At 47.7% G+C, this 12,606-nt stretch overlaps 1 protein-coding gene across 6 annotated transcripts in view; it reads left to right on the top strand.

Annotated features, from left to right (window-relative positions):
- RCSD1 (RCSD domain containing 1) overlaps positions 1–12,606 on the top strand; it is a 71,808-nt gene that overhangs the window by 48,641 nt on the left and 10,561 nt on the right. For 2 of the 6 annotated variants that reach the window (NM_001034418.1, XM_059883497.1), the window contains 3 exon segments: positions 2,290–2,391; positions 3,498–3,587; positions 8,017–8,088. In NM_001034418.1, coding sequence (NP_001029590.1) covers positions 2,290–2,391; positions 3,498–3,587; positions 8,017–8,088 — 264 coding nt within the window. 6 annotated transcript variants of the gene reach the window in all.

Genomic DNA, 12,606 nt, shown 5'->3' with positions numbered 1-12,606 from the left:
GCTTTTAAGTCCTAAGTCCTTCCAGAAGGCTTGTAGTTCTCTCACCCCTTGCCAAGCCTGGTTTCAAGAAGGGAAGTTAGGGCGGAGTTTCTGATTCCCCTTCAGCTCTATTTTTATCTGGAATGTTTCTTCCTGCACCACCGGTGATTGGCGCCTTCGCGGCTGAGGTAAAGTGCACTGTCAGCAGGACGCGAGCAATAAATAGCAACGGACAGAGAGACAGACAGACGGACCGGCCCAGCATGTTTGCCAGGAGCAGCTCAATTAATAAATTGCTCTGTCCCTGGAGCCTCTCCATTGTTCCAGGAGGACATGATGTTCACCTCTGACCAGGCCTGGCATGGCCAGTGTGGGGTACACGTCAGGGCGGGCACTGAAGCTCCCCACACCCTTCTCCAGCGCTGTGGGGAATTCTGGCATCTTGAAGAGAGGTGAATCCTTTAACATCTTTTTTTGAAATCAGAATTTGATATTTAGGCTGAAATGGGGATAAACTTGACTTACAGCAGGGACCTGCCTTTTCCTCTAGAACAGCCTGTTCACAGATCAGAAGCTCCGTGTCCAGCAGTTCTTTCCTATCTCTAAGCAAAGCCCTCTTCTCAAAGTTCTGCCCACACTTACTCAACTTCACCTGAGGTCAGTGTGGGGCAGGTGGTTGCCCCTCCTGCTCCAATGGGACAACGTCATGGTATTACCAGTGATATTTCCTTCAGAGGGAGCACTCAAATAAGAAAGCTCAGGGACACTTTCAGCACAAAAAAGAGGGTGTAGGACATGTATGTGAGAGTGTGTGTGTGTGCATATGCACATGGGTGTGTGTGTGGAGGGATGCAAGTTTGCAGCTGGAGCATGCTTGTAGGCCATGAGCTCCATGAAAAGACAGAGATGTCTTTGTTGGGCACCTGCTACCCAGATTCTCTCAGTTTCAAGCTAGACATGAGAAGGTAGAGTGGAGAGGTTTGCAGCCTGTGTGCAAAATGCCATCATCGTGGTCACCAAAAATCAAAGCTGAATGTTTCCAAGACTGGACATTTTTAAAAAATTATGAAAGTCAGGTGATTTTGTAGGCCGCATGTAATAAAGCAGAAGTGAAGTGTCTGTTTCCAGGGCTTGCTGACTCATTGAATGAGCCTTGGTGGCAAATGGCACGTGAGAGTGAACAGTGACCGTGGTTCACTGAGGTCATCGCCAAGGGTTCTTAGAAGTAGCAGTAACAACGCTTCTGAAGCTCTTGTGTCCTGGGCCTTGTCCCCACACTTTAGATACATAGTAAATCATTTGATCTGCAGAACCACCAAGTGAACAACATGCTAGTGTTATCCCTACCGAGGTACAGAAGGAGAAAGTCATTTGCCCAAGGTCACTGAGCTAAGGAGATGGAGCAACTCAGTGGTCACATCCAGATAGTCTGGTTCTCATCTGCCATGCTACTTGACTCTCATGTTGTTTATTAGTTCAACAAATATTTTCTGAGCGTTTCTACGACCAAGCACTCAATCAAGTAGGAGAAATAAGATGCAAAAATACTTGTCAAAAGTTCAATCCAGGACTTCCCTGGTGGCCCATTGGTTAAAAAAACGCCCGCCAATGCAGGGGACATGGGTTTGGTCCCTGGTACAGGAAGATCTCACATACCTCAAGGCAACTAAGCCCTTGTACCCCAACTACTGAGTCTGCACACCCTAGAGCCCATGCTTCACAATAAGAGAAGCCACCACAGTGAGGAGCCCTGCTCTCCACAATTAAAAACAGCCTCCACTCTCTGCAACTAGAGAAATCCTTCATGGAGCAACGAAGACCCCCCACAGCCACAAATTAAAAAAAAAAATTTTAAGTTCAATTCAGGGCATTTGCTCATCCTAGTAGATACAATCATGCACTGGACTCTCCAGTGCATTTTGCCAGCCTCCAGTTTTCAAAGCTCCCTTTGACTAAGGGGAGACAGTGTCTCTGATAGAGCCCTCTGCAGGCCAGGTCTTTGTAGAATGAGGACCCCAGCCTTGTCCTGCCTCCCAGCTCCCTGGGCCCTCCACGGCCCACCCCCAGGGCAACTTTAATTCCTTTCCAGATCGACAGAGCCACACCCTGGGCCGAGGACATTGTAAGTATTCATACAAAATGCAGTTGATGAATGAGTTTCTAAAGTCTCTGATGCAGAAGCCAATTGCAAAACGCTGGGAGAAGACCTCACTGTCACATAGCAGGCATCTCGCGTGGCCCCTTGTGCTGATGCTCAGAGTGCCAGGTGCGTATTTTCTGGTTAACTTTGGCTTCCCCTTGGTTTGCCAGGAAAGGCCGGCACAGACCAACGCCATTGTGGACGACTCTGCACCCCCCTCGGTGGCCCAGTTGGCTGGGCGGTTCAGGGAGCAGGCAGCCGCTGCAAAGGAGGTGAGTCAGGCGGCATCAGAGCCCCTCTCCTGGGAGGGGGCTGGAGGAAGGGGAAGTCTGGGTCAGGCCCAGAGCAGGGGGAGGGAGGAGGTTTAGTGATTACCAAATTAGGAAGCGAAGTCAGAGAGGGGTCTCTCTGAATGCAAGGAATGTTGCCATGCTGCTGGGCCTGGGCAGGGTCTTTCCTCACCAGAGTGAGGCTTATACTTTGGCCAGGAGGGAGCAGACATGCGGCTGAGCGTTGAAAGGCCTGCTGTCCGAGATGGGGCTCTGGAGCCCAGGGCTCATCCAGCTCCATCACCCACTGATGGAGATTTAGATCTTGCACAGCTGTGCCAGGCCTGTGCTGGCGCAGAATAAAGAAGTCCCCACACCAGGCTCCTCCCCTGAGGCTAGGAATTCAGAGCAAGGGTAGATTCCAACAGAGAACTGGGAAGCAAGGACTTACAGGGAAGTGCATTCAGATAGGAAGCAGTGATCAGAAAGGGAAGGGATCTGGTTAGCAGAGGATTCTAGAATCCTGGTGGAGAGGACAGTGTCAAAGGGGGCTTTGTAATGTTGAAGAAATCTGGGCCAGATTTTCTCTAGTCCTACAGTCTGAGAAGCTCCTTAGAAGTGGAATGTGGAAAGGGCACCCCAGTGTTGGGGGAGGTTTATCATGGCCCCTTGGGGAGAATGAGAATGCTTTTTTAGATGTGTTGTTTTGCGGTTTTATTTTCCCATCTGAAAAACCCATCCATAATTTCTAGACGCGGTAGGCATGTTATAAAGGGTGAAGGAGAGAGTACTGATCTAAGGCTCTGGCAGTACTCAGAAGCTGGATGCGAGTGTTATTTTGAAATGTTGCTTCAGGCTGATGAATCTCAAGTGAAAGAGGATGCCAGCAGGAGATCACTGGGTAGAGCTAAAAGTCAGAATGGGTAGACAGTTCACTGGAGTGACTTGATAGTTAACTGGCAAAGACGTGCAACCCTCCCTCCATTCTCTTCTCCATCAGACATTCCTGAACATTCCTAAAGCCAGTTTCCACTCCTTTCTCTTCCTCCCTGTTGCCTGATTAGCTCTCTCTCTTTTTCTGTGTGTCTGTCTGTCGCCCTTCCCTCTAGACACCCGCCAGTAAACCAACCAGAAGGAAACCGCCCTGCTCCCTCCCTCTGTTCCCCTCCAAGGTAGAGCTGGGCCAGAATGGTGAGGAGGTAAGTGCTGCTGCCCCTGGGGCTCCAAAGATGCTGGTTATGATTTGCTTTCTCCTTCTTACGGAAAGAAGCACTCAGTTCACATTTTTAGACTTTAAAGGCTGTGCAGAGAATTTCTCCTGTCAGATTCAGGAATGAACCTTCTTTTCTTGATGTTTCCTGCTCCTTTACTGTGAAAATGAAGCCCCTTCCTATTCCCTCTTATCGAGCCTCCCTTATGATTTTTCAAGGACAGTAGCACTATTTTTACAGCCTGAGCATTTCAGCCAAGAGAATGGGCCATAGAGTATTACCACATCACATCAGATTTAGGACTCATGAAAGTCATGTTTGATTCTCAGGTCTAACTTATATGATCCTCCATGTGCCCAAGGCTTCTGGAAAGAGTCGGCACTCACATGAGGTAGAACTGCAATGAGATAATTGAGTGTTTCTGTGGTATCTTGTACAGGATGGCTATTATTCTAGATCACTGGAAGAAAACCAGAGCCCCCAGGAGGCCTCATTGCCCTCAGCTATAAATAGCCAATGTTACCAACATAATACAGGCTCTGGTATCATAGATCATAGCCAGCAGTGGATTCCCAGCCTGCATGTTCACCTACCCTTATTTATCTAATTGTAACTGTGAGAGTAACTTGTCCACACCCTCCCAGGAGCCCATGAACCTTCACTGCAATTGCAGTCCCCACCAGAAACAGATTTGCATGTTCTATCCTCCAGCCTGGGAGGCCAATTCCCCAAATAGAGCAAGCCACCCAAAGATAGTCCAGTCCCCATATCCACTGTGACACCTCTTTCCCCACTGTCTTTTTTGGGGGTGAGCATCTTGATGACAGATGGACACGGTAGCCACATGGACTTGGGTGAGCCTCTCCTTGTCTGCATTTTCCTCACCTATAAAGTGAAACATCTGGAGTATATCAATGATGTTCAAACCTTTTTGTCAAGCCAAGGCATATAAGCAGAAGCCCATCAGATAAATCAGAAAGAGCTGCTCCCTGTCAAGTGGAATGGAGAAGGGGGTGGTGTCTAGAGCCCCATGTGCTCTGGAAATACTACCCTCCCCCCCCCCCCACCCCACCACCCCCCCACACACACACAATGAACAGAGATCTTCTGGGATGAGAATCCCCAAGAGGCACAGTTGAAAAACACTAAGTTTTTTTGGGGTCTCCTCACATGCCCACATTATGATTCTGTGACTTTGTGGGTTCCTCAGCCAACATTCTGACCAAATACATATCAACAACTTCTCTTTGCTGAGGGTCATCTTCCCCGTGACCGCCCTCTAGGCTTGGAGCCTGTGTTAGGCAACAGGCCAAGGCTGTGGCCACTAGGAGCCTCCTGTGAGGCTGCCCCCTGACTGGACTTGGCCTTGGAGAAGGCACTGCACTGCACTGAGCTTGCTTCCTATTTTGTAAAATGGGACAAGAGCACTAACCAGTCATGGGGGCTGGAGGGGGATGTTTATTCCCTGGATAAAAGTGGAGTGAGCCAGGTTAGTTTAGTGGCTCTGGGAGAAATAAGTTTACATGTTTCATTCCATGGGCCACCACCAGCAGTTATGGTCTGTTCAGCCAAGGGCTGAATGAATGGGAGGTTGGATCTTAGAAGGAAAGTCCTGGGGTGACAGGCTGCTTGCATATGTGAAGGACATTGCTTCCAGATATCAAAGATTCTTTGTCGCCTTGAAATTCACACAAAAATAAAACAAGCAGCCAGCTTTGTTTGGCTGGGTTAGATGGAGGCTGTTGTCCATCATCCTTCCATACTCCCGTGGTACAGCCTGCAGAAGCCCTAATGCTGGGAGCCTTGGGGACCTGCAGGGAAGGCCCCAGTCAGGCTACCTCCCGGTTTCCAGTGCACAGTGCTGAAGGGGTCTTGCTATCTCTTCTTCATTCCTGCCCCCTCCCTATGCCTACGGGAGCCTGAGATGGTGAGGCCAGCCCCTGCCCCCAGGGTGTATTGGAGTTACCCCTCTCTGGAGGACCCACCCAATACTGTGTTTTAATGCAGCCACTGCCTCACTTGCCCAGAGAAGGACTGAAAAACCTGGTCATTATTCTAGTCACTGTTAGAATGTCCTATATGGACATACATACACATAGAGAAATGTCAGGTTGACTTGATCCCTCCAACTGTGCGAGAGGCAGCTACTTGTCTGGAGCTGCTAGTTAAACAGTAAAGGAAATGCTGCCACTTGCTGCCGTTCCTAGGAACTGCACTGGTGGCTCCTGGGTTCTTCCTGTTTAGTAGGTCAATTCAAATCAATAAGGATTTTGTAGGGCATGAGCTGGGTTCCCAGCACTGTCCTACGAGGAAGGGGTGGTGTTTATTGAATTTCACTCTCTTCAGAAGATAATGATCAGTTATGGAAGAGAGGAGTTATTACATAAAGTGAGTTTTGTCAGCACAATTGTTGCTGCAGTTTCTAGAACGGCATCTTCAAAAACACTGGCTCAGGTGAATTTTCACTGTAAAGCCCAGAAATTAAGAACAACCAAATCTGTTCTCACAGTGGCCACAAGGCTCCTTGAAAGACTGAGCACTCTGGAAGTACGTCTGATGATGCAAACTCATGGAGCCAGAGGCACCTGAGAGCTGCAGGAGGCCTTAGAATCGCTTATTCCAACCCACTTGCCTGCTTGGGTCTTGGCTGGGAAGGCTGAGGCCAGGGCATCCATCTAGCTCCTGTCAAAGCCAATTGGGGACTTTTTGGGCAGTCCAGTGGTTAAGACTCCAAGCTCCCAGTGCAGGGGTCATGGGTTCAATCCCTGGTTAGGGAACTAAGGTCCTGCCTGCAGTGCAGCTCCCCTCCCAGAAAAAAGCCAGCATCAGAAAGGGCTGGGAGGGGGCCTCCTGAGTCCCAGCAAGTGACTGATCCACTCCAGCACCATGCCCCCCAGTGCTGGGCCTTAAAAAAAAAGGTCACAGAGAGTTCTGTTGAGTGAGTCTCTCTCTTTCCATCACTAAAGTCATCTCCCTCAATAAATATCTCAGGTTTATAAGAAGTCAGTATTATTCTTATAATTCAAGTAAATTAGAATATAGGTCCAAGAAGCAATGTCCCCAAATGTAGGAAAATCCTGTGTGTTTTTTTCTGCTCTGGCCTCTGTCCAACAATATGGAAGCCATCAATTTCCTTTTCTTCATCACCACCATCATCATCATCACTGTCATCATTCCTGCACGTTGAAGATCAATACACCTGTAGAACGAGAATCAAGCTGTAAGGACTTTACACAAAACAGGAGTCAATCTTTTTAGATAATGTAAAATCCAATAACAGACAAGAAACCTGACATATATTCATCACAAAAATATCTCTAACTAATAGCATGCTGCTGCTGCTAAGTCGCTTCAGTCGTGTCCAACTCTGTGTGACCCCATAGATGGCAGCCCACCAGGCTCCCCCGTCCCTGGGATTCTCAAAGCAAGAACACCAGAGTGGGTTACCATTTCCTTCTTCAATGCATGAAAATATATTCATATGTGTATATATATATGTGTGTGTGTGTGTGTGTGTGTGTGTGTGTGCGTGTGTATGTATGTCTCAGACATCGACTGCTTTTAGAGGGCAGGTACACTCCAACGGTAAAGAATTTTCCTGCAGTGCAAGAGACCCAGGTTCAATCCCTGGGATGGGAAGATCCCCTGGAGAAGGCAACGGCAACTCACTCCAGTATTCTTGCCTGGAGAATCCCTTGGACAGAGAAGCCTGGTGGGCTACATGCAGTACATAGAGTCACAAAAAGTTGGACATGACTGAGCAACTAACACTTTCACTTTCACAGAATCATGTTCTTTTTTTATATAACCAACACAATGTCTAGAATGTAGGGGGTACTCAATAAATGTCTGCTTAATCAAAATGAAAATTCAATGTTTTGGAAAATGATAGTTTATAAACAACACTATTGGTGAGGTTTCCCAAAATATTATTAGCTCAAGGAAACGATTTCAATAATACCTCTGTCGGGTTTCACTCCAACTCTCTGGTTTCTTGTGATATTTGTGTCAAACAGAATGGATAGTCACTTGCCCTTTCTGTTTGAAAACCCTCCAATTGTTCTCCCACATTGTTAAGGTCATGGGCTGAAGATCTTATCCCCCTCAGACATAGTCTGCTCCCTCATAATGACCATGAAGGCATCCTTCCTGGAACAGGAGGCCTCCTGTGTTTGGATGTCCTGCTTGCTCCAGCGCATAGAGTCAGGTAGTCTTGTTAGTGGCAAGAAGAGGGAGAGGGGAGGGGGCCCCTGCTGTGCCTAGTACCCGAGGAGGTAAGTGAGTTCCTGCAGCTAAGCGGTGAAGTGATGAAACCAACTTTTTGTTCTCATTCCAGTTGTGGCTTCTGGGCTCCAACCAGAACCCCACTTCCCTTCACCTTACTCAGTTGCTTGTTTTGGTCCATTTGCTTTTATAGAAGTCACTGCCCAGTGCAAACCACCCTCCTAAAGTCAAAGTGAAGAGCTCACCTCTGATTGAGAAACTTCAGGTAAGTCCAGAATGGTTACCTATCACTACCTCGTATCCAACATTTGCATGTCTGAAGGATGGGAAGCTCTGCTGCTGCTGCTGCTAAGTCGCTTCAGTCATGTCGACTCTGCGTGTCGACTCTGTGCGACCCCATAGATGGCAGCCCACCAGGCTCCTCCATCCCTGGGATTCTCCAGGCAAGAACACTGGAGTGGGTTGCCATTTCCTTCTCCAACGCATGAAAGTGAAAGTGAAGTCGCTCAGTCATGTCCGACTCCTAGCGACCCCATGGACTGCAGCCTACCAGGCTCCTCTGTCCATGGGATTTTCCAGGCAAGAGTACTGGAGTAGGGTGCCATTGCTTTCTCCGATGGGAAGCTCTACTTAAAGGCAAAACACTAAAATGAGGACCCTATCAAATGTGAACTCATGTCAGCACCTAGCAGAGGTTGAAGAGAATGGGATATCTTATGGGAAAAGGACATGATAGTGCAAGAAACACTCCAGGAATAGCCAAGTCCTTTCCAAGGCGTAAATGCAGCCACAGACCACTTCAACCTTATCCAGGGCTGAAATTCAGTTGCTAGACATCACACCACTATGGCCAAATTCATTGTTTGGAAAGCGTCCTGTCCTTCCTTGTCGCCAGTTACCTGGCATGCCCTCACCACTGTGCCCCCTGGCTTTCCTAGGAGTGTGAATGGGGCATATAACTGCACTTGATCTCACAATCTTGTGGAGACAAGATTTTCAAGGGTTAGTGTTAGTCACTCAGTTGTGTCTGATTCTCTACAGCTCCATGGACTTTAGCCTACCAGGCTTCTCTGTCCATGGGATTTCCCAAGCAAGAATACTGGAGTGGGTTGCTATTTCCTTCTACAGGGAATCTTTCCCACCCAGGGATCAAACCTGGGTCTCCTGCATTGCAGGCAGATTCTTTACCATCTGAGCCAATAGGGGAGCCAAGATTTTCACATATGATACAATAAAAGACATATGGGAGAGTAAATACCAGAGATCTAAATTGTGGGTAACTATCCGACTCCTACTGCTTTAGACCAGGACTTTTTTTTTTTTTTTTTACAGTTGGTATGATTTTTCTTTTTTAAATTTATTATTATTATTTGGCTGCACTGGGTCTTCGTTGCAGCATGGGCTTGCTCTAGTTGCAGCTCATAGACATAATTGCTCCGAGGCATGTGGGATCTTAGTTCCCTGACTAGGGATCAAACCTACATTCCCTGCTTTGGAAGGCAGATTCTTAACCCCTGGACAACCAAAGAAGTCCCTAGACCAGGACTTTTTAACCTCAGCATGATTTGGGCTGGGTAATTTTGTTTCAGGGAGCTGCCTTGTACACTGCAAGGTGTTTTAGCAGCAGTCCTTATTCACTGGATGCCAGCAGCACTCAATAAACTGACAAAGAAAAATGCCCCCAGATATTGCCAAATGTCTCATGGGAGCAAAATCATCCCCCTGCCCCCAACCTTAGGTGAGATCCACTGCTCTAGAATTATAGAGCAAGAAGAAAGTCAAGTGGTCAGGAATAATTGACGAATGCTTTATGAAACACCTATTCCCTGAGTTGGTCCTTAAGAAGGGTGGCTGGAAAGGAGGGAGGGAGGGTCTCCTGGTGTGGGAACAGTGTGAACTGAAATACAGAGGAGGAGCAAGCATAATATGTCTGGGTCAGGCCTGTAGAAGATGCTCAAGCTTTCACTGCAGTCTCAGCAAGGCCCTCCTGCACTGGATTCTCCTGTCTGGGTCCAAGTAATGAAATTGGTTCATCAACCTTGTTGTGGAGCCATTCTTAGGGATGTGTCAGGACAAGTAGTCACAGCCTCTGTAGTTCCCAGCTACGGGAGAGCCCAGAGATTTGGCCCCCAGCCTGATTTGGGGTTAAGGAAAGCACCTCTGGTTTGGGGTCATGAGCCTACCTGGTGAAGGATCAGAAAGAGTCTTTCTGAAGTTTAACTCATCATGAAAAGCCCTGATTCCATCTCAGTTGCAGGGAAGGGGGGAGCTTCCCATCACTATAGAAGGCTGCAGGGCTCTCATGTACCTCACAGGGATCTCTCACAAGGGACCCCTGAACTCAGACCCCCCTCCTTGATGTCAAGGGTGTAATGCAGGACACCTACTTCCGCCTCCCTGCAGCCCACCACAGCCCTCAGTCAACTGCTAGAAATTATCACGAAGACTATGTACCTTGAAATTTTGGTCTTATTCCCCTTTTCTGGTCATTAACAAGTGTCTTAGGGAAACATGGAAACCTGAGAATGAGGTTTTGATCTCCAATGGTTTAATCTTATGAAGAATGTCAGTAACAGTATATAATTTGGCCGAATCCCTTAGGAACCTTACTTTGTTGGAACTAGGTAGGAAAAGAACTAAGAAATGCATCAGCAGCTCAATTTTTCTTCTAAATATTCTATTGGATGAGATAGAAACTATGATGTTTCTTCATTGGAGAAGTTCGTAATTCAAAGTTCAAGGGACTTGCCTGGCGATCCAGTGGCTAAGACTCTGCACTCCCAATGCAGGGGATCCCTGCTCAGAGAACTAGATCTGGCAAGCTACAACTAAAGATTCTGCATGCTGCAACTGAGAACCAGGGAAGCCAATTAAATAAAAATAAAATATTTTTTTAAAAGAACTTTTCCACTGGCTAGAAGACCCACTTTATTTGTGAACAGTATTTTTTAATATATAATTTTATTGATTTATTTTTGGCTGTGCTGGGTCTTCAAGGTGGCTTCTCTTGCTGTGGAGCACAGGCTCTAGGGCTTGAGGATCCGCTAGCTGTGCTCAGTAATTGCAATTGCCCAGCTCTAGAGCACATGCTCAATAGTTGTGATGCACGGACTTAGTTACTCCCGGGCATATGGGATCTTCCTGGATCAGGGATCGTATCTGTGTCTCCTGCATTGGCAGGTGGATTCTTTACCACTGAGCCACCAGCGAAGCCTGTGAGCAGTCTTACAGAGAGAATTTCCCAGGTTGACGTTGAAAGGGGAAGAAGACCTCTTTTAATGCCCAGTTAACCTCCCCACTGCCAGGAAGCCCTCCGAGCCATCCCAGTACATCAGCTCCCTCAGCCTGTGGGGTCCAAACCTGTCCCTTGGTACCTGCCATATGCTGCTTTTAGACGTGGCATGGGCTCACAGTGTTACTATTTAACTTTTATATTTTTAATTTTACCATGACACAATCTTGTCTATATTATAAATTCTTCCTTAAAATCACAATAGAAGTACTAATGTCATCTTAAACATGTATAATGTTCTATATTTTGCAAGTCCGAAAGTACCATGTAGGAGCTCTTCAGGATGACAGAGCCTTGGCTGACAGGAGGGTAACACCGAGGAAAGTCTGGAGGGAGAGGGTGTGGGTCAGATAATGACAGGAGAGAGTAATGGGACCAGAGCATAAGAGACTCTGAAGGTCAGGCTCAGTCAATTGAGCAAATAAAGAATCCAAGATACGGAAATGCTACTGAACTCCCTGTAGGTCACACAGCTATCAGGTGAAAGAGTAGATATCTGGAGTCAGATGTGTCTGCGTGGAGAGCATCGTCTGCCCTCAAGCCTGGTCCCTTCCCAGCAGACCTCGCTACAGGCTTTCCTGCTGTGGCCGATGCAGCTGGGCAATGATTTGGAAACGTAGAGGGTAGAGCTGGAGGAGCCGTTCCCCTAGATGATCCTAGAGGACTCAGGGCACTCACATTCAATCCCTCCTGCACTTTCTCTGAGGCAGTCGGATAGATCTAGGACCACCTGCCTCCTCCCCCAACCAACCTCATGACTCCCTTAGGCCCTGGTTACCTTTGGGTAACCCCTCCTCTTTGCTTGCCCTCAGGGTTCATTGTAGTGTGGTTTCAACTGCACTGTGATGCCCAGGTTGGGGCACACACTTGCATCTTCACTGCCAGCTCCCCCTGGAGGGGCTTGGTGGCCTGCTCTGTCCATCATTCTGGTTGTCTACTGAGGAAGACCCTGTACTTACTTGGAGGCTGAGGGACAACGAGACCGGGCTTGAATCCCAGAGCAGATTCCTTAAACACTTTGCTAATTTGTGCCTTGGGAACAAAACTGAATGTGTAGGGTAGAGGGGGAAACTGCACATGCCCAGCAAAGAGGAGGCATCCTGTAAGTGGTAACTGCTCCTGACTCTGATGAGAAGGATGGTGAAGGTGCTGACTTAGTGTGAGATCCTGGTGCCTGCAAGTCCTGGCAGTTGCTATTTTGGCCTCTTTGTCTATAAATTGGGACTGTTCCATGCATTTTTCTTAGATCAAATCAGTACTTCCTGGGCATTCTGGAACGCAGGCTGGAGTAAGCCAGGTAGCAAAAGGTAGAGAGAGTAAGCAGGTCTTCCAGGAGCAGGACGTGCTGTGACAATGGATAATTGGTTAGGAAGTAAGAAAAGCCTCATGGTACCTAGTCTCAGTCAGTTCTAAGGCCAGGAAATCAACATGCTAGAGTAGGAACTTTCATCTTCTCTCTATCCTTACCTGAAATTCCTCATCTTTCCCAAC

This window comes from Bos taurus, chromosome 3, assembly GCF_002263795.3.
Source record: "Bos taurus isolate L1 Dominette 01449 registration number 42190680 breed Hereford chromosome 3, ARS-UCD2.0, whole genome shotgun sequence".
Lineage (NCBI taxonomy): Eukaryota > Metazoa > Chordata > Mammalia > Artiodactyla > Bovidae > Bos > Bos taurus.
This window is presented reverse-complemented; position numbering and strand designations above follow the sequence as displayed.